Source organism: Sminthopsis crassicaudata, chromosome 2 (genome assembly GCF_048593235.1).
Source record: "Sminthopsis crassicaudata isolate SCR6 chromosome 2, ASM4859323v1, whole genome shotgun sequence".
Lineage (NCBI taxonomy): Eukaryota > Metazoa > Chordata > Mammalia > Dasyuromorphia > Dasyuridae > Sminthopsis > Sminthopsis crassicaudata.
This window is the reverse complement of record NC_133618.1, coordinates 513117082-513138851: the sequence shown is the minus strand read 5'-3', so window position 1 is coordinate 513138851 and position 21770 is coordinate 513117082. Positions and strand designations below refer to the sequence as shown.

Below are 21770 nucleotides of genomic sequence, written 5' to 3'. Positions count from 1 at the left end.
TTCAACAACAATACTGTATGAAGATGTATTCTGATGGAAGTAGATATCTTCAACATAAAGAAGATCCAACTCACTTCCAGTTGATCAATGATGGACAGAAACAACTACATCCAGAGAAGGAACACTGGGAAGCGAATGTAAACTGTTAGCACTACTGTCTTTCTACCCAGCTTACTTATACCTTTGGAATCCAATTCTTAATGTGCAGCAAGAAAATTGGATTTACACACATATATTGTATCTAGATTATACTGTAACACATGTAAAATGTATGGGATTGCCTGTCATCTAGGGGAGGGAGTAGAGGGAGGAAGGGGAAAATTTGGAAAAATGAATACAAGGGATGTTATAAAAAAATTACTCATGCATATGTACTGTCAAAAAAATTTCATAATTATAAATTAATAAAAAAATAAATAAAAGAAATATAAGTTCTTAGAAGAAAAAGCTCAGGACCTGCAGGAGACAAATATGATAGAAAATATTTAGATGAAGTTCAACTAAGAGTGCAGAAGCAGATAGATGCAGGAGTGTCTTGGAACCATCTTGTACTGCCTTACAAGAGCTAATAGTTAAATTTTCATTGCGAGCATTTGGAAATTGGCAGATGCTATAAATCAGGGCTTTATTTATTATTTTTTGATTGTCTCTAGACTTTGAAAAGTGATGTAAAATGTTAATAATGCATGTCAAATTTTAAAGTATGCTGGAAATATATTTTTCTTTTCCAGAGAACTGATTGTTGAACATTTATAAGTACAATAATAAGAAGTGATACTGTTATGCAAGTTCTGTTTTAGTGGTTCACTTTGATAGAAAGGGGAAAAGATGAATAATAAAGGAAACACAAGGTAATAAGAAAGTGATCTTGGTCTACATATTGTTTTCTCATTTATTTGAATTATTATTACTTTTCCTAGAACCATGGAGATGCTGATGATTAAAGAAAGATACAGGTAATATGTATCTAATATTTGACTTTCCCACAATTAATAGTAAGCATGAAATTGAAGTGGGCTGGAAGCTTTATGATCGGATAGAAGAGATGAACTAAACCAAGATTTGAACAAGAGGAGTAAGAAAGTATGCTATATTGAAGTTGTGCAACAATATTTTCATGGTGATGTTTTATGATAGGAGTTAAGTGTTCCTTCTGATTATGTCCTATTGATGATATATATAGCTTGTTTAAACATAGTTATTTTCCTGTAACAGGAAAACCTTCCCTTTGATTGTGAGTTCCTATAGAACAAGGACTATATTTTGCCAATTTGCTTTTTGTATCCCCAGTGCCTAGCATAGTGCCTGATATATAGCAGATGCTTAGTAAGTGCTTATTGCCTTACTTACTGACTGGGATGCTGGTATCCAATGTAAGGTGCCTATGTCTTTCTTCTCTTATCCTTTTTAGTAACCAAAGATCGATGACTTGGAGTTGTACTAGTTGATTGTCATATACCTCATTGGCAGATGACTTTGATATTCCAACCATGAAGGCCATGAAAGGCGAGAAGTCATAGCCAAAGGTCATCTAAAATTCTCTGAGGTGATGGGGTAGTCCTGATCCATTGCTCTTTTTGGAGACTTGTATTGCAAAGATGATCCAGATTGATCCTCAGTTTCAAGACTTGACTCCTTGTGGGAAATACAGCTTCGCTTGCAAATCTTTTTTGGTTTCCCTTGGTATGGGTTGTGATCTGGAGTTGAACTTCCAAACAAATGTCTCTACTTTATTTCTCTTTTATGATATGAAAGGGCATATTTTAGTAGTTTCTCAGCCACATGTGAAGAACTATGTAAGCAGGAGGAAACTTAGGAATTTGCTGAACATGTATGGCTCTGTGGAGGAGAATTTAATTTTTCTGTCCATCTTCCCTATGTTAAATAAATTATGAAACTTAGTAAGTAAAGTACCTAAGATCTGTGAATGTGTGCAAAAGTGACTCTGGAGTTGAAAGTATAGATTGGGAATGGGTTGCTAGGATAGTATATATTTTTCATGTTCCAAGTAATATTCTATTGCATTCTTTGAGATATGTTAGATATGGATTTTAGAAGAGAAGGAATTACTATGTTTCAAGCATAGGAGATGCTTTGAGTGAATACAAGGAGGAATCATTGGGAATTAGGACAGTTTGGGTAATAATTATCAATTTTTTTTTTGCTGAAGCAATTGGGGTTAAATGACTTGCCTAGGGTCACACAGATAGTATCAAGTGTCTGAGGCTGGATTTGAACTCAGGTCCTCCTGACTTTAGAGCCAGCACTCTATCCACTGCACCATCTAGCTGCCCTCTAATACTCTTTTTTTATACTAATCTTAAAAATAAATGAACCTTTCTATTGAAAAATTTTCTAACTATAACTGAGAGTATGAATCCAACCTAACTAAAGTTCTACCCCATGAAATATAGTTCCCTCTTGATCCTAATTTATCCGGATAAATTATTTATATAGAAAAGTTGTTCAATATTTGTTCATTTTTCCCATTTGACCTTTGCATGTTAACATAAGGTCAGTTTTGTATATCTTAAATCATAAACTCACAGAAGGCAAAAGCAATTTAATTTGCTTTAGATGAGACTTTTGAGACAAAAATAATAACAATGCTTTAGATAATGATATATGTCAGTTTCAAAAGTTTCAAATCCAGTTTTAATGAATCATGAAAAAAAGCATGTAATCAAGTTACAGGCATGTGTAAGGCCACCAGGAAAAACCAGACACAATAATAGTGTTGACTTTGTTGTGCTTACCTACATTAATGTAAGAATCACTAGGTTCCAAGAAGGTGAGAAGTACAGAAAACGTATGGGGTTTGGTATCTATGAGAAGTGTTGCAGGCATTGCTTTGAAAATAGTTCAGTATGGCAACTAGTGCTGATGAAGAGAAGAAAGCCAAAGTGTCTGGATGAAAAGCCAAGATGACTTCAAAAGTCATCATTTCAGGGAACTGCAAGAAGTTTTACCTCTTGTGAGGAATTTTCCCTGATGTTCAGCTCCAGTTCAGGCCTGAGAAATCCATTTACTCACTTTTTCCCTAATCACCAGTTTTACCTGTTTGTTCCTCAGAGTATAGATGAAAGGGTTGAACATGGGGGTCACCACAGTATTAAGAATGGCCACTACCTTGTTCAGGTTCTCTCCTTCACTGCCTTTACCTGCCCTGACATACATAAAGATGCAACTGCCATAAAAAAGGGATACCACAATGATGTGGGAGGAACAAGTGGAAAAGGCTTTCTGCCTCTCCTTGGCTGACGGGATACGTAGGATTGTGTAGAGGATATGTCCATAACAGGAGGCAGTGACAGATAAGGTACCCAGCAGACTTACATTGGCTATGACAAAGCCTATCAGTTCCACCAGGCTTGTATCTGCACAGACCAGTTCTAACAATGGGAAATTGTCACAGAAAAAGTGATTGATGATATTGGGGCCACAGAAAGGCTGCTGGAATGTGATACTGCTTGGGACAATGATGAGAAGGAAACCTCCCACCCATGAGGACAGCACCAGCTGCACACAGACCTTTCTGCTCATGATGGTAGCATAACGCAAGGGGTTACAGATTGCCACATACCGATCAAAGGACATCACAGCTAGGAGGAGGAATTCTGTGGTCCCTAGGAAGAAGTAGAAGAAAAACTGCAGGAAGCATCCCAGTAAAGAGATGGTCTTGTTCCCTGTTAGGATGTTGTTCAGCATCTTGGGAAAGATGACAGAAGTGAACCAGATCTCCAGAACAGCAAAGTTTCTGAGGAAGTAGTACATGGGGGTGTGAAGGCGATGATCCATCAGGGTGACAACAATGATGAGGAGGTTCCCTAGCAGTGTGGTAAGGTAGGTCAGGAGGAGTCCCATGAAGATCAGCATCTGGAATTCACAGGCATCTGTGAGTCCCAGAAGAATGATCTCAGTTATAGTGGTGCTGTTCCCCATGCTCCATGTTGGGGTCAGAGAGACATGGCATTAAGAGGATTGGCTATGAGGCTCTGGGTTTATATTTGATCTAGAACTGAAGGGAACAGGAGAAGAATGAAGCTTTTTAAGTTGAAGGATTTCATTATTTTTATATGTAGCAACACCCTCCATCTCAACTTTCACCTTACCCATCTTCTAGGCCTCTTGTTCAAGTTTGTGATTTATATGGACATTTTTCCTGGATTGTGGATCTTGTTAGAATTTCAACATTGGCTGGGATTGTTAAAAGGAGTAACATTAAGATTAATAACAATAATTTGACTGATGAATGAAATTTTTATAGAAAATCCCTGTCCTTACCAATCCCCTCATTTAGAAAATCTGACATTCCTAAGCAAAATGATTTTTTTCTTTTTTTTTGTTCCTTTTATAAGAAGTGTATTCTCACAAATTTTTTTTGCTTTTTATTTTTCTCAAGATGTTTGATGATCTTTACTTATAGTTTTCATTGTTCTAGGACTCCTCTTTTTATGCCAATAATACTATCTCTCTCCAAATCTGATATGTCATAGGACATTCATGAAAAACTTGGGAAGAGATGCCCTCTCTAGCTTATCTGTCTAATAATTATTGATACTTGTGACTCTTTAATATAATGATGATGATATAAAAATTTTAAATGTGAAAAACACAATTCTATGTAAATTACTATAAAACTGAAGGAAGATAAAATTTGGGCAAATAAGAATGATATTTTCTTTTCATTGATTTTCAAAGTTGTGCTGTATATTTGACATAAAGTTTATTGGGTTATCATCTCCAATACTAATAAGTATAAAAATAGCGTGTAAAAAAAGAACAGTAATTATACTAGGGGAAATAATAGTTAAATGATTAAAGTATTGAATAGTCCCGGGAAAACTACAATTTAAGTTAAGTTCAGATTGTTAATCATAAAGGATTTATTAAAGCAAAAATATTGGTTAATGACTTCATAAATGGTCCAGTTGGTAAAGTTTATGTCTAATCAAGTTAAGTTTCAGGTCAATCTGCTCAATAGAGCATTTAGTTTTTTTGATAAGAGTAAAATTCATTGTCAGTAGAGTATATTAGAGAAGTGGTCAGATTAATTAAGAAAAATAATATGCTACATAAGATATTTTAGAAGAGACAAAAGTACATATTTAAAATATTGAGAATCTAGGTTGTTTTGGTTATGGCTGGAAACAGACCTTAGGTTCATAGAGAAACATAAATTAAATGCTCCTCCTTATCCTACAGTAAGTGTTCAATTGATGCTTTTTCATTCTTCCAATCACAATAACAACGATCATAATGATGAGTAGTAAATGATGAGTAGTAAATGAGGAGGTGTAAATTGTGGTCTAAACAAAGATGGGTCAGTTCCTTTCTCTCTCTCCTTCCTTCCCCAAAGTAACCAATGGCGGGTTCGGCAGCAAAGGAATTTGCTACTTAATGCTGTATGGAAACATAGTCTTTATTGATTAGAATGGAAACACCGGAGAGCCGGTGGGCAAAATGGCTGCATGGTACAAGGCCATTTGCAAAGAGAAGATTCCCGTTCTCTCTTTTATGCAGTGATGTAAGGAGGTTCCTGAGAGTGATGTAAATTAAGATAAGGATTCTCTTGTTATCTTTTGAGTAGAGACAGAAGTCTCTTCCCAAAAAGGAATTTCCTGATGCCATTTGGTCTACCTGAGTAGATTTAGAATGGGAGCTGTAAAACCCTGGCCACCTCAGATAGCCCAAACTAGTTTGACCAGATCTTGTATCAAAGGTACAAGTCCCAAAGGAAGTTGGAGATCAAACAAAGAATACCAAAGGGCTACCGCCCTCAACAATAACATCTCAGCACTTTATATTTTTCTAGCATACATGCTGAATGCCAGTTTATAAACTGTTTAGTTCTTCCCACCTCATTCAGAAATCATGAATAAACAGCTTTGCAAGAGCTCATTTGATTGTGAAGAAGAGATTCACCATCCCTGGACACCTTAGTATTCTTCCCTTTTTCCAGGGCTCTGACTAATAGGAGTAGAGAAATTTCAGCAGGTGCAGGGTGGAGGGTGTTCTGGATGCTCAATCAGCTGTTAATAAGAGAGGGAACCCTTCTCTTCTCACAGTCTAAAAGTGAGATTTTGGCTCCATGTAAAGCTGAGTGAGAGTGGATTGTTCAGGCTGTGGAGGTCCTTTTGAGATGTCCTGCCTGGTGGCCTTGCCCTGTCATGCCTTAAGGAATATTTCATTCTGGTTTGTGTGGTTTAATTATTTCTAGAGGGGCTATGATTTTCCTTCTCTGTGTAAGAATATTCAAAGATTTTACTCAAATCTGCCGTCAGAATCTTTGGGTTATTTAATTATAACTATGAAATGGTGCACAGATGAGGTTGGAAACAACCTTAATATAGCATTCCATGAAGATTCCCTGGATAATCAATAAGTTTGCTAGAATATCCAGTATAATAATAATACCTAAAAATAACAGGTAAAGTTTATCTAGCACTTTAAGATTTTTAAGGTACTTTACAAATATTTCATTTTATTGTCATAATTACCCTGGGAGATAAGTAATTCTTGCAAATACTTGCAAGCAATGTACTCAAGAGAATTGGAGAGGACATCTCATTCTCATTGCCAATTCCAGGAACTAATATGTGATGTATACAATTTTAAAAAAAATCAACTTGTATCTTTTTTCCCTCCTTGCATCTAGTTTTTATATCTTTCAGTTGCTTTAATTTCTAACAACTCCATCCTCAGCTTCATATATGGCTAGTTAATTAAAATCATATGCTATAAATAACTTCATAGCAAAGAAAATACATTCTCTGACTCCCTCCTGCCAGCCAGGCCCATAATAGCATCATCCCCTGATCCCTTCCTCTAAATACCTTCTTGTGCTTCTAGAGAAGAAACTTGGTGTAGAAATGGGTAGGAAGAGCAAGCATTATTGGGAACAAATCCTTCTTTCCCTCTGGGTCACAAGGTGACTTTGGCTGTTGGAGACTCATTTAGTTTATCCCCAGATGGGCCCCTGGGGGCTTCTTGAAAAATGGCTCTTGTACATGTAGGGATGAGGTATGCACAAAAGGCAAGAGATGTGTGTGAGATATTTGTGGAATAGACAGTCTCTCTGTGGAACAAGTAACAACAGTTCTGTAGTATTTGGGATGCTATTTTGTTTCTATGGAAACATTGAAGTACATAAGCAAATGTTGACCTTGCCAGGGTTCTCTTCCCCATTCTTGATTAGTAGGGCTGGTCTCTCCTGAGATTCATTATAACTTGATGATAACAAGGACCCAATCTTATCCCAAACCTCTTGGCTGTTACTTTTTCTAACTTTGGGACTAAAAGTTTTTTCTCCTTGTTTTGATTAAGACGTACAATTAGTTTTGAGAAAGTTCAATTGTATAGTATTATAGCTGGTAATGAATTGAGAGATTTGAGAAGGAAGATGACAGGCAAGATTATGCCCAGAATCTGGGCAGTGTGGCCATCACAGAGGCTTGTTGTAATCAGAGGATGGGAGTACAGTGCATGAGAATAATAATCCCAAATAATTTCTACCAGTTATAGAAGGTGGAGAATTTTACCTTTCCCCTCTTTCTGTATTTTGTTCTGTATAGCTATTACAATGTGACTAGAATTTCCATAATTTATTTTCCCAGTTTGAAATCTGGCATATAGTAGACAAGTTGTCTCAAAAATCATGTAATTTTAAACTATTAAATCCTAAAAGTACACTTGGACCTTTGGAACAATTTGCCTAAGTTTTTGTTTTTCTTTTCTTTTCTTTGCTGAGACAATTGGGGTTAAGTGAAGTCACTAAGGACCTCGGGTCACACAGCTAGGAAGTGTTAAGTGTCTGAGTTTAGATTTGAACTCAATCCTTCTGACTTCAGGGCTGGTGTTCTATCCACTGCACCACCTAGCTGCCTCCCCCCTAAGTTTTTCTTAAAGCAGGATAAATTTGCATTCTTGCCCAGGCATATTCCTAGACTCCTAGACTCAGACAATGAAAAGTGAAAGTGATCTTGGTGAGCTAATAATTTAGTTGCTTGTCCTAATACATTGCTCCTGTTCCTGAAGGCATTTCTTTCTGTTCAAAGAGAAAGCACCTGGACTCTGAAAATTGGAGGAGATGGGAATGATCACTTGTCCTTCACCAATTTTAGCTTTTCTTCTTGGCCATATGACCCTGAGAAAGTAATTTCTAGTTCTGTGGGTCTTGTTCTTTTCACATATAAAATTATGGACTCTACGATTCATGATCACTGAGTCACAGAATTTTAAAGTAGGAAATAACTTCAATCCTCTTCCTTCCCCTCCCTCAATTTTCCCTATAATACACCCAGTATGTTGATCTACACATTCTGTTGGAAGACCTCCAGTGATGAGCAATCCTCTATTTCCCAGGCAGACTTTTCAATTGTAGGATAACTCTATTCATTAAGAATTTGTTCCTGAAATGAAGCCTTAATTTACCTTTTTTGACACTTTGCATTATTCCTGGTTTTACTTCTTGAGACTAAACAGAATCAATCTAATACCTTTTCCTCATGGCAGTCATTTGCTGTTTAATCATTTATGACTCTTTGTGATCCCTTTGGGGATTTTCTTGGCAAAGATATTGGAATAGTTTGCCATTTTGCAGATGAAGAAACAGAGGCAAACCAAGTTAAGTGTCTTGCCTAGCTAGTTAAGTGTCTGAGACCAGATTTGAGCTAAGGAAGATGAGCCTTCCTAATTTCAAGCCCAGTGCTCTATCCACTAGATGTCTTGCTACCTGGCTGGGGCATACTTGATGTATTAAGTCAGATGAAACATTCAATTATCAGATAGACCATCAAGATCACTGGGATATCTCTCCAGAGCTTCAGAGTTTATGCTCTGGTCTGGGTGTCAAAGTGTCTGAAAAGAAGTTGTGGAAGGTGGAAGTGAAGCATGGCTGGGATCTGACTAAAATAGTAGAAAAGTAGAAGCATTCACCAGTATCATCAAGAGATATTAACCCAGAGCTTTAGGGTTTTCCCTCTATTTGCATATCTCACTAGGTCCTCACAATTATCCAGTGAGCAAGTGTTTATCACTCTCTTTATTTTAGAGATGAGGAAATAAAAGCTTAGAGGAAGTTATGTGACTTATCTTGTGTAACAAACCTACTAAGCATCTCAGGTGGGATCTAACCTTAGATTGAAAAAAGTTTTACTTTTCAGTATTTTATTAATACTTTTTTTTACATTAGTAATTTTCTAATTATTTCACATCCATCCCTCCCCCAATAAAATCTCCTTTTGTAAGAAAAAAAAATAGTATAAAACCAAGTTAAAACAAATGAGCACATTATATGGCTCATTCTGTGCCTAGTCTACCATCTCTGTGCCAAGAAGCTGCTTTGGTGTTAATCCTCTGAAGACACCATTTATTACTGCATCAACTAGCTTGTTGTTTTCTTTTACATTATTATGGTTATCATGTAAATAGCTCTCCTGTAACTACTGGTTACTTCAAGCCCAGTGTTATATTCATCATGTGGTATCTCCTCCAACACTAATTCTTAGATCTAAATTTCTGGAAAAAGAGGGAGGAGTTCTTGATTCCAGCCTCTTGAAAGAGAGGAAGCAGAGTTTCTATCCCAAGACGTATCATCAATTTGTAGATAGTGTAAAGCTGGAAGAGATAATTAATGTACATTAGGATTAAGTCAAGATCAAAAAATAAAGCCTGACAGACTAGAACATTGGGTCAAATCTAAGAAGGTGAAATTTAATAGAATAGCTCTAAAATCCTAGGTATTGATGTAGTTTGAATGCTCTCAGTTCCCCTCCTTCAATATGAGCTCAAAATATCAACTTCAAATACTGCATAAATAGTAATTTATCTGAAAAAAATCTGAAGTCATTGGTGGACTACAATGTGGTCTTAGTCATTAATCAATGATTAATGTTATTCAATCAGTAAATTAGTATTTATTAAACTTCTAATATTTGCCAGGTACACTGTTCTAAGCAATAGAAATACAGTATTTTCTGTCTCTCTATTTCTATCTCTCTGCTTCTCTTTTTATTTCTCTTTCTCTCCACAAAATGTGAACATACAAACATACATACATACATAATACAGTATGTATATGTATTTAAGTATGCGGTAATATATATTCATGGAATTCTTTTGTGTGTATATATACATATATGTGTGAGAGTTTATTTGTGTTTGTATGTAAGGGGCTAGAAGAAATCCTGTGAAATTGTTGCATATATTAGAGTTTGCACTTTTTGAAGCTATATTTGTGAAAAATATGGTTATTACTTCTTGCTTAATACCAACATGAAGTTCCTTATCTGAACATTATCTAGCTGTATATGTCCCTCTCTGGTCACTCTGCCCTACCCCATACAACTCACACATACATAGATAAATATGCACATATTAGTGTTCTAATAAAATGTTTAACAACTCTGTATGTGAGACATACTTTTAAGTTTAATATGTGTTATTGACATTTTCTCCTTTACTTTCTTAAGTCTAAACAAACAATAAAACAATAAATCAAATCCTGATTTGTAGCATTTGCTGATTTCTGAAGGATAAATACTCACTCTGAAAATTTAACAACCAGCCCTTGAAAACCAGTACATCTTTCTTAAATATAAATATAATATAGTATATATATATATGTATGTGTATATCTATATATGTATATATATATATATATATATTTAAAACACATGAATGACATATCACTATGCTATAGGAAATGATGAATGATGAATGTAATAAGTACAGAGAAGTGTGGAAATATCTGCATGACTGATACAGAAGTAAGCATAGCCAAAAAAAAAATACATGATTATAATTTAAATGGAAAGAACAACCACAAAAATTCAAAAGTGAATTTTAAAAATTATAAACAATAAGCATACATTTAAAGAGATATGAGAAGATACCTCCTATGCAGAGGTGAGAGACTCAGTTTTTTACATTGCATGTATTTTCAGATTCTTTTAAATGTACTTATCAGTTATAATTTAAATATATATAATACATATATGTAACTATATATATATATCAGTTGTAACTGATACATATATTGATTTTTTTCCTTTTTTCTTTTTCTATTTCTCTGTGTATCTCTGTATCTCTCTGTTTCCCTCCCCTTGTCTTTATTTGTACTGTGGACTGACTCTCTAGAGGAGCAGGGGGAGAGATATTGTGGAAAATTGTGATTATATAAAAACAAAGCCATCAATAAAAACTTCTTTCAAAAAAGAAAATCATTGCAAACTTGTACAACATGATATCCAGATGCTACTAAATAATGAAAGTGACAAAAATAACACCATTATGAAAAGGAGATGTGTATTCTTAAAGTGACAAGTTCAAAAGACTTTTTAGATTTTGATGGATCAAATCCAACTATTAGGCTAATTGTGTCAGGATAAAATAATTTATGAAAGCTACTATCTTTATAAATGCCATGAATGACTACATTTTCCAAAATATTTAATAGATAATATAAAAATAATTCAGGATAATATAAAAATAATACTAGTATGTGCTATATCTACTAATGTGACAAAGCTCATAGGAAAAAAGGTGAGATACCTAGAAATCCTTCTAAAAACAGTTCTTAAAACCAGCATGGCAAAAGGAACTTGAGAAAACTATAGAATACCTATGGAAAACACTTGAAGATTATATCAGCACTTAGCACTGTGCAGAGCAGAAAATGTCAGTTAAAGAAGCATTCAGAATGGAAAACAAAAGAGAAAAATATATCAGAAATTCTTGATCCCCTTATTTAACAATTACAATGAAAGTCTAAAGGTTGGACAAGGACAAGCAGTGCAAATAACAAAATAATTCAATGTTAGTCAGAAACTACATCAAAGAGATTAGGAAGAAAAAAAAAGGAAGAGAAAATAAAAAAAATAGAGGAGCAAGAGATGCCCTAAAGAAGACAAATGTGGAAAATTTTTGCTTATCTATATGATCACAATGAAGACCAACACAATAAAAGGGCAAGTTGGATCAAACGTGAAACAGAAAAGTTTCATGTGGATGAATATAATAGATGACTCAGCATGTTTACAGCAAAAAAAGATGACTAAAATTCTAGCTTTTCTATAAAACTGGAAAGTGGCAATGGGTGGGAGGATAAGATCCATGATTATTGGCTTAAAGGAATCTCAGTGACATATGAATTACTAGGAAAGTGCTTTATCAGCTTCATCACCAAAAAAGGCATGATCCTATCTTAACAGAAAGCATAACCTATGTATTACCAAAATATGAGAATATCAGTAACTTCAAATATAGGCCTTTCTCACTTGCTTCTGTACTCATATAAGCATCCATGGCTTGTATTATTATTATTATTTTTTTAAATCTCTAAACACTTAACAATTAAACAATATATTGACCTCGAAGCCAAAAGGGTGGTCAAAAAGTCCCAGATGAATAAAGAACAATTTCACTGGTTATTAAACAAGCCACATGAAAGCATCTTTATATTTTGTTTTAGAATAGAAACTCTATGAAACTATGGACCATCTTGTTTGCTTATTGTATCCCCAGCAGAAAGAAATGATTCTTTCTCACTCATATTAATAACCAATCATTAAATTAAAATTAAGGTTTTTCCTTCCTATTTCCTAATTAACTAGTCTCTTAGGTTATTCACTATCTGACATTGCTTATAGATGAGATTATTGCTCAAGTTCTCAGGATATGTACTTTTCTATTTTGGGTGATAGATGAATGAAAAGAGAGTAGATAGATGGAAAGAGACAGACAAAACCAGAGATAGACAGAAAAAATACATTTATTAAACATTTAAATTCCAGGCACTGTGCTAAGTGCTGTGTAACAAATAAAAGTCCAAGAGACATAATTTCTGGGTAATTAATTATCAATTTATTAGGGCTACAAAATAATATATTGTAGTCAATGACCTTCTCATGTAAACCAAAACATCCCACATAGTACATTAAATGTTTAAAAAGCCTTTGGAAAATGGCCTGTAGCTGAGGGTAAAAATCAGCCATCTATCAACCCTATCCTCTCATTTATTATCTATCTCTATCTTTCTATCTATCTATCTATCTATCTATCTATCTATCTATCTATCTATCTATCTGTCTGTCTATATATCCTCCTTTCTCTAGAAGCCCATATTTTCTTATGTGGAGCTTCTCTGGAAGCCTCTCTTGCTTCATTTGCACACACTTCATAGATCTACATCATTATATAAAAGAACTACATGGTTTCTTTTGTAGTACCTCTGATTGAATGCAAGAAGGTGGCAAATATAATAATTAGAGGAGATCTCCACTTCTAGAAGAATTGGAACAGACTTTTTAGAAGAGATCTCCTCTAATCACTATATTTATTCCCCCCTTCTGTATTCTTAAGGTCACAAACTTTTAATAATTCCCTGATAATTTCCTGCTTGGGCACTGAAAAAGTGATTTTCTACTCCTATATAACCTAAGTTGGTTTCTTCAACTTCCCATGACCGTTCAGTGTTCATTTCTCAGTAATATAGTACAGTGGAAAAAATGCTCAATCTGAAGTCAGAGAATCTGAATTAGAATCCAGTAGTTTCTGAAAAACCTTGTATGATCTTGGGCAAATCATGTAACTTCTTTGAATCCCAAGTTCTTAATCTATAAAAAGAAATTGGACTTAATCATCAAAAGGGATGGTCTCAAAGGTCTCTTCATGGTTTGAATGTTCAACCCCATGATCCTTTGAGAATCTTATAAAAGAATATAAAAATCTATTGAACAACAACAACAAAAACTTCATTTCCCAATTTAAAAAAAGTTTAAAATAGTGAGTCTGCTTCAAAAATCTTGATTGAACATTTTCTGATGATTTCATTGTCATCTTGGTTTATTTCCCAGTTCATCATCTCCACCACATGACAAATATTCTCAAAGATGCTCCAGCTTGCAACTATGCTTAAGTCATCTCCTATGAGAAAGAAACTAGCAATCATATTCTTCAATTCAAAAGACACTTACTATTCCCTCTTACTTAGGGTACAAAATTAAAAAGAAAAATGACCTGATCTCAAGAAATTTGCTTAATGGGAATGATGTCACCTTTTCTTTGGTAAAACAGATAAAAGTTAATCTGAGGAGGAAAAAAGAACTAATATCTGGAGGAGGGGATAGATTTGTGTGATACAGGTAACACCTGAGTTGAGAGCTGAGACATTACCAATTTTAAACAGTGAATTTAAGGAGAAAAGGAATTACTGTATTCTAAGTATGGAGGAGATACCTTTGCAGGGAGGCAAAAGATGGAATTTTTGGGAGAACCATTACTAATAGCATTTATTTATATCACTCTTAAAAATCATTGAACCACTTCAAATGAGATTATTCTTAATGTAACTGAGAGTGATTCCAACTTAATTAACCTTCTACTCCATGAAATATACTTTCCTCCCTCTTGATTTTAATTTATGCAGATACATTATTTAAAGAGATAATTTGTTCAATGTATGTTTATTTTACCCAATTGATCATATCAATTTTGTACATTTTAAATAATAAACTCACAGAAGGTAAAAACAATTTGTATTACTTTAGATGAGATTTTTAAGACATATACAACAAAAGTACTTTTGATGATGATACAGTCAAAAGTTTCAAATGCAACAGTAATAACTGGATTTTTTTTAAAGAATTATAAGGAAGGAAATCATACTTAGGATGCAGGAATATAGGAAATGGACAACAACATGAAGAAAGCACAATTGTAGTGTTGACTTTACTGTGTTCTATGCCTCCTGACTTATATGGATCTAAAAAATCATCAGGGTGAGAAGGATAGGAGACTTTTGGGGTTTAGTATGTGTGAGAAAGGTTGAGGGCATTACATTCAGAATAGCTCAATCTGGCAGTTGGTCCAAGTGAAGAGAATAAAAAAAAATCTAGGTTAGGAGAGGAGGAGATACCTAGAACAGTGATTTTAAGGAAACACAAGAGTTTGTGGCACTTCTGGCAAATTTTCTTAGCTTGCAACTCCATCTCAGACCTGGGAAATCCACTTGCTCACCTTTTCCCTAATCACTAGTTTAACCTGTTTATTCCTCAGGGTGTAAATGAAAGGGTTGAGCATTGGAGTCACTACAGTGATGAGGAGGGCCACCACTTTATTCAGGTTTTCGCCTTCACTGCCCTTACCTGTCCTGACATACATAAAGATGCAACTGCCATAAAAAAGGGATACCACAATGATGTGGGAGGAACAAGTGGAAAAGGCTTTCTGCCTCTCCTTGGCTGATGGTATACGCAAGATTGTGTAGATGATATGGCCATAACAGGGGGCAGTGACAGATAAGGTACCCAGAAGACTGATATTGGCCACAACAAAGCCCATCAGTTCCACCAGGCTTGTATCTGCACAGACCAGTTCTAACAATGGGAAATTGTCACAGAAAAAGTGATTGATGACATTGGGACCACAGAAAGGCTGCTGGAATGTGATACTGCTTGGAATAATGATGAGAAGGAAACCTCCCACCCATGAGGACAGCACTAGCTGCACACAGACCCTTTTGCTCATGATGGTAGTATAACGCAAGGGGTTACAGATTGCCACATACCGATCAAAGGACATAACAGCTAGGAGGAGGAATTCTGTGGTTCCTAGGAAGAAGTAAAGGAAACCCTGCAGAAAGCATCCCGGTAAGGAGATGGTTTTGTTCCCTGTTAGGATGTTGTTCAGCATCTTGGGAAAGATGACAGAAGTGAACCAGATCTCCAGAACAGCAAAGTTTCTGAGGAAGTAGTACATGGGGGTATAAAGGCGATGATCCATCAGGGTGACAACAATGATGAGGAAGTTCCCTAGCAGTGTGGTAAGGTAGGTCAGGAGGAGTACTACGAAGATTGGCATCTGGAATTCACAGGCATCTGTGAGTCCCAGAAGAATGATCTCAGTTATAGTGGTGCTGTTCCCCATGCTCCATGTTGGGGTCAGAGAGACATGGCATTAAGAGGAGAGGCTATGAGGCTCTGGGATCATATTTGGTCTAGAATTGAAGAGAACAGAAGAATGAAGCTTTTTAAATTGAAGGATTCCATTATTTTTATATGTAGCAACATCCTCTATCTCACCTTTCACTTCACCCATCTTATAGACTTCTTGTTCAAGTTTGTGCTTTATGTGGGTATTTTCTTATATTGGTACCCACATGGACCTTATTGTCAGAGTATTGGTGTTGAATTGAGTAGTCAAGTGCAGTGATATTAAGCTTAGTAATAACAATTGGGCTGATGAGTGAAAAAATTTTAGATGAAACCCTTATCACTCCCCTTAGTTACAAGAGCCTAACTTTCTAATGAAAACACATTTTGGGGGGATATTTTGTTGTTATTCTTGTTATTTATTAAAAAAAGAGTATTCTTAACTTTTTCCTTCTTTCTTTTCTCTCAACTTGCTGGATCATTTTCCCCTTGTTCCCTCATGCTACAGGAATATTTTATTAATTCCAAGACATTCTCTCTCCAAATCTGATATGTCAAAGGACATTTATGAAAGACTTGGGAAGGAATGCCTCACTAACTTTTCTATTAATTGTTATTGCCTGCTATATCTGTTAACACAATAATGATGAAATTAAAATTTTAAATGTGAAATGCATAATGCTATACAAATTATAAATAAAACCAAAGGAAGAAAAAATTGGGCAAAAATCCATTAATGGGAGAGAAAGATGTGAAGAGGTTATAGGCAGGATAAATTTGAAATAATTAATAGAAGGAAAATACTAGAGTTAATGCAGATTGGGAAAGGTGTCCCGTAGAAAGCTAAATTTTTGCTGAGACTTGAAAGAATCCAGAAAAGTTAGTAGGTTGAGATGAGAAGGGAGACATTTTTAACATGGCTGACATGAAAATATTCAAAGTCAGGAGATAGAGTATCTTGTTTAAGGAAGAGCAAAAAGGTCAATGACAGTGGTCATAATATGTATGGTGGTATGTAGTATAAAACATGAGAAATCTGGGAAAGTGGAGAAGGAAGTTAGATATATAGGGTTTTGGATGTCAAATAGAGGATTTTATTCTTTATTCTTAAGGGAAATTTTGAGGTATATTCAGAAGGAAGGAGACATGATCAGAGAGACTTCAAAAATCACTGACAAACTAAATAGAGGTTGGTCAGAGTAGGAAAAGAAAGAACTGTGGTAGACAGACCAACTATCAGGCTACTGAAAAATATTTTGTTTGATGCATATTTGTTTGACATATGATACACTTAGAGATTATTTGATCTCTAATCTCTAAAAATCCAAGAGCATTATGTACATATTGAACAATAATTACTCACAGAAATAATAATAAAATTATTGAAGTATTAAATAGTTTCAGGGGAATAACAGTAAAATAATTTTTTCAATGTCTGTTTCAGAGAAAATATGGTTAAATGTCATTTCATTATTCTAGAAATGATATTTGTCAATGAATTTAAAAGTAATGGTAGATCAGATGGTAGATCTGACATCTTTAATCATCAAGTTTGAGATTGAGGTTAACCTAGTCAGAAGGATTTCTAGATTTCCAATAGGAGTAAAATTTAATGTCATTAGAATAAACTAGAGACGTAGTCAGATTAATTTTAAAAGATTGCATACTCTAGGAGACATTTCAGAGGAGACAAAAGTATACTTAGATGATGAGAATCTGGGTTGGATTTAATTATGGCTAGAAACAGACCTTAGATTCATAGAGAAACATAGACCAAATGCAAGTCTTCATCCTAGAGTTCTAGGAAAAGAGCACTTAAGAGAACGATCTGAAAGTACAATAAGTGTTCAATAGATGCTTTTTCATTCTTTCATTCACAATAACAACAATGATGATATGATGGCACAATGGTTCAGCAGATATGCTGAATGCGTTAATAAACTGATTAGTTCTTCCCATCTCACTGAGAAATCATGAATAAACAGTTTTTTGAGAGCTCACCTGACTGTGAGGGAGTCACCATTCCTGGAATCCTCTGTATTCTTCCCTTTTTCCAGGATTCTGACTGACAAGATGAGAGTGTCCAGCAGGTACAGTGGGTTCTAGATATCAATGGGCTGTTGATGAGAAAGAGAACCCTTCTCTTCTCTCAGTCTAAAAATGCAGCTTTGGCTCTATATAGAGCTGAGTGAAAGTGGATTATTCAATGGAGTACCTTCTGAGATATCCTTCCTGGGTGGTCTTGCCCTGTCATACCTCAAGGCACATTTCATTTTGGGTGTCTATGGGAGCGGCTATTGTTTTCCTTCTCTGTGTAAGGATACTCAAGGATTTTAATCTTTGGGTTAATTAATTGTGACTGTAACATGGTACGTAGAAAGGGCTGAACAATTTTGGCAGAGCAATTCATACAAATTCCCTTGATGATTAACAAATTTGCTAGAGTTTCCTCTGTAATAACAACAGATAGTTAACATTTAGGTACTGTTTTAAAGTTTGCAAAATTAAATTATGATTATTGTTATATTTTACCCTTACAACAATATTGAAGGGAATGCATAAATATCCTTATTTGACAGAGAGAGGTTAAGAAGCTTGCTCAGGGACACAGAGAGTAAGTATATGAGGAAGGATTTGAACACAAATTTTCTTGACTCATAGATTAGGTTGTATAGCTTGTTAGACTCCAAACTACAAGACAGATTTTCTAAGGTTACCAGGCAACCTCTGTGTTGTTCCCTATTCACCTTAAAATGGGCATTGAGTTTAAATTATCTGTCACTGGACAATGCTCATATCACTTTTGGGATCCTACTACTACTTCTGGTAGTAAGCACTGTACTCAGAGAGTTGGAGGTCGGGACATCCGATTCTCATCGCCAACTCCAGGAGCTAATATGTTTTACGTAGAATCTAAACAAAATCAGATCATGGATTTTCATATCTCTCAGACTTGTTTTCTAGCAACTCTATCCTCAGCTTCATATGTGACTAGTTAACTAAAATCACATCACATAAGTAACTTCATAGCAAAGAAAATACAGCCTCTGGATCTCTCCTGTCAGCCAGGCCCATCATAGCATCATTCCCTAGTTCCTTCTTCTAAATGCCTTCTTGTGCTTCCACAGAAGAAACTTGGTGTAGAAATGGACAGGAAGAGTAAACATATTCATTTTGACAACAAATCCTTCTTTCTTTCCTCTTGGGTTACAGGTTGACTTTGGCTGATGGAAGCTCATTTAGTTTATCCCCAGGTGCTTGGGATGCTTGTTGATAAATGACTCTTGTACATGTAGGGATGTATGGTGCACAAAGGGTGGGAAATGTGTATGAGACATTTATGAAATAGGCAGTCTCTCTGTGGAGCAAGTACCAGTTCTGTTGTATTTGGGATGCTACTTTGTTTCCATGGAAACATTGAAGTATACAAGTCAAATGTTGACCCTCCCGGAGTTCTTTTCCCCATTCTTGATTGGTAGGACTGGGCTCTCCTGAGATTCATTATAATTTAATCATAACAAGGACCCAATCTCACCCCAAACCTCTTGACTGTTACTTTTTCCAACATTGGGACTAAAAGTTTTCTTTCCTTATTTTGGCCAAAACATAACATTAATTTTGAGAAAGTTTAATTGTATAGGAGTTACATTCAATAATGATTTCAGAGATTTGGGGGAAGAAGATAGGCAAACAAGATTATGCAGAGTTTCTGGGCAGTGTGGCCATTGGAGCTCAGTGTATGAGGAAAGTTAGACCTGTACTCTTTCTAAACAAAATATAATATGAGAATTTTACCTTTTTTCCCTTTCCAGGTAACATATCTGTATAACTATCCTAATGTGACCAATAACTCCCAAATGGATTTATTTTATAAGTTTGCAATTTGATGTATTATATAGGATGTCCCAAAAGTCTTATGCAATTCTATTTTTTTTTTTACCAAAACTTACCTGTTTTTCTTAAAGTAGAATCACTTTGCATTTGATTCACAAGCAATTTCCTAGATTCCTACACTCAGACTATGAGAATTGAAAATGATCTTCATTATCCAATAATTTAGGTGTTTAATACATTGACCTTGTTCTTGTGGGCATTTCTTCCTTTTCAAAGAGAAGGTATCCAGACTCTAATAGTTGAGGGGAAATAGGAATGATCACCCTCCCTCCACCAATCCTGGCTCTTGTTGTTGTTGTTCATAAGATCTTGGGAAAGTGACTTCCATTTCTGTGAATCTGTTCTTTTCACCTGTAAAATTATGGACTCCATGATTTATGATTACCAAGTCACAGAATTTTAAAGTGGAAAGTGACTTCTAGTCTTATTCCCTTTTCCCTCTTAATTCCCTCTAAAATATCCCCAATATGTGGTCATACAATTTCTATTGGAAGACCTCCAGTGATGGGCAACCCCCTATCTCCCAGGCAGCTTGTTCAACTGTGGGATAGCTTTTTAGGAATTTGCTTCTGACATTGTCTCAATTTGTCTTTTTGACACTTCTCCCTACTGCTCCTGGTTCTATTTCCTGAGACCAGATAGAATAAATCTAATTTCTGTTTCTCATGGCAGCCTGTAAGATATCTTGCTCTTCTTAAGTCTTCAAGTTCTTTTAAGTGGTCCTAATGTGATTTAAATAAAATACTGTTTTATCATACTGATTGTCTTTTCCAGAATGTCCTCTGTTATCCCTTCCTAACCTGGGACATTCCAAACTGCACATAACCCTCCAGATGTAGTCTAACCAAGACGGGGCCCAGAGGTTATATCACCTAATTCCTGGACATTGCACTTCTCCCTAGCTTCCTTCAAGTTTCAGCCAATGTGCTTCTGCATGAACCCTTTCCTGGTCCTCTTAATCTTAGTGCCTTCCCTCTGACTATTCCCAATTTATATTGTCTTTGTCTTTGTGCATCGATGTTATTTCTCCAGTTAACATGAGTCCTTGAGAGTGGTACTTAGAGTACTTGGAACAAGTTGTTATTGTACAGACTCCTCCTTGTGGTCCCATTTCTTGACAAAGATACTGAAATGGCTTGACATTTTCTTTTTTAGCTCATTTTATAGATGAGGAAGCTGAGGGAAACAGGGTTAGGTGACTTGCCCAGGGTTACACAGCTAGGAAGTGTCTGAGACTGGATTTGAATTTTAGAAAGATGAGTCTTCCTAACTTTAGGCTTGGCATTTTGTCACCACACCACCTACCTGCCTAGGTACTACCAGACTCTTAATAAATGTTTACTGATCAACTGTTGATTAATCAATTTGTTGAGTAGGAATTGTTTGTTTTTTTTTTGCCTTTCTTTATATTCCAATTACTTAGCACAGAGCTTGAGAAATAGTAGGTACTTAATAAATGTTTGTTAGTTAACTGATTGATTAATGTAGCCCAAGACCATATTGTAGTCCACTCAGACCCTTAGATATTTTTCTAGAAGTAAAGCCAAGATGACTGAAGCATATTCAGTATATTAAGTCAGATGAGACCCTCTTTTATCACATAGACAGACCATCAAGATCACAGGGAGTTCCTTCCAGAACTATAGAACCTTGTATCTATTTAGGGTGGCAAAGTGACAAAAAGTTGGAGAAGGGGGAAAACGAAGCATGGCTGGGATCTGCCTGAAACAGTGGCGTATGAGAGGCATTTACCAGTGTTATCAACAGACATTCAAACAGAGCTTTAAAGTTTTCTCTATACTTACATATTTCATTGGATCCTCCTAGTTACTCTATTAGCTGGGTTATTACTATAACTTTTTTCTAGATGAACAAACAAGCTCAGAGGAATTAAATGACTTGCTCGGTGTTACAAACCTACTAAGCCTCAAAGGCAGAATCTAA

The 21770-nt window shown here is 35.4% G+C and overlaps 3 protein-coding genes across 5 annotated transcripts in view; 1 reads left to right on the top strand and 2 right to left on the bottom strand.

Moving 5' to 3' along the window:
* Positions 1–3006: 3006 nt before the first annotated feature.
* On the bottom strand, positions 3007–4075 carry LOC141557880 (olfactory receptor 6E1-like). Its single transcript, XM_074294223.1, has one exon. It carries the CDS (start codon positions 3940–3942, stop codon positions 3007–3009), a length of 936 nt encoding a protein of 311 aa, XP_074150324.1. The 5' UTR covers positions 3943–4075.
* The window catches only part of LOC141557879 (olfactory receptor 6J1-like), a 61857-nt gene continuing 43630 nt past the window's right edge, over positions 3544–21770 (top strand). For 2 of the 3 annotated variants that reach the window (XM_074294220.1, XM_074294219.1), the window contains exon 1: positions 3544–3843. The gene's annotated coding sequence lies outside the window, so the exon portion shown is untranslated. Of the gene's footprint in view, positions 3844–15746; positions 15829–21770 lie in introns of those variants that run through there. The other variant, XM_074294222.1, reaches the window with a different exon arrangement.
* Positions 14992–15927, bottom strand: LOC141557881 (olfactory receptor 6E1-like). Its single transcript, XM_074294224.1, has one exon. It carries the CDS (start codon positions 15925–15927, stop codon positions 14992–14994), a length of 936 nt encoding a protein of 311 aa, XP_074150325.1.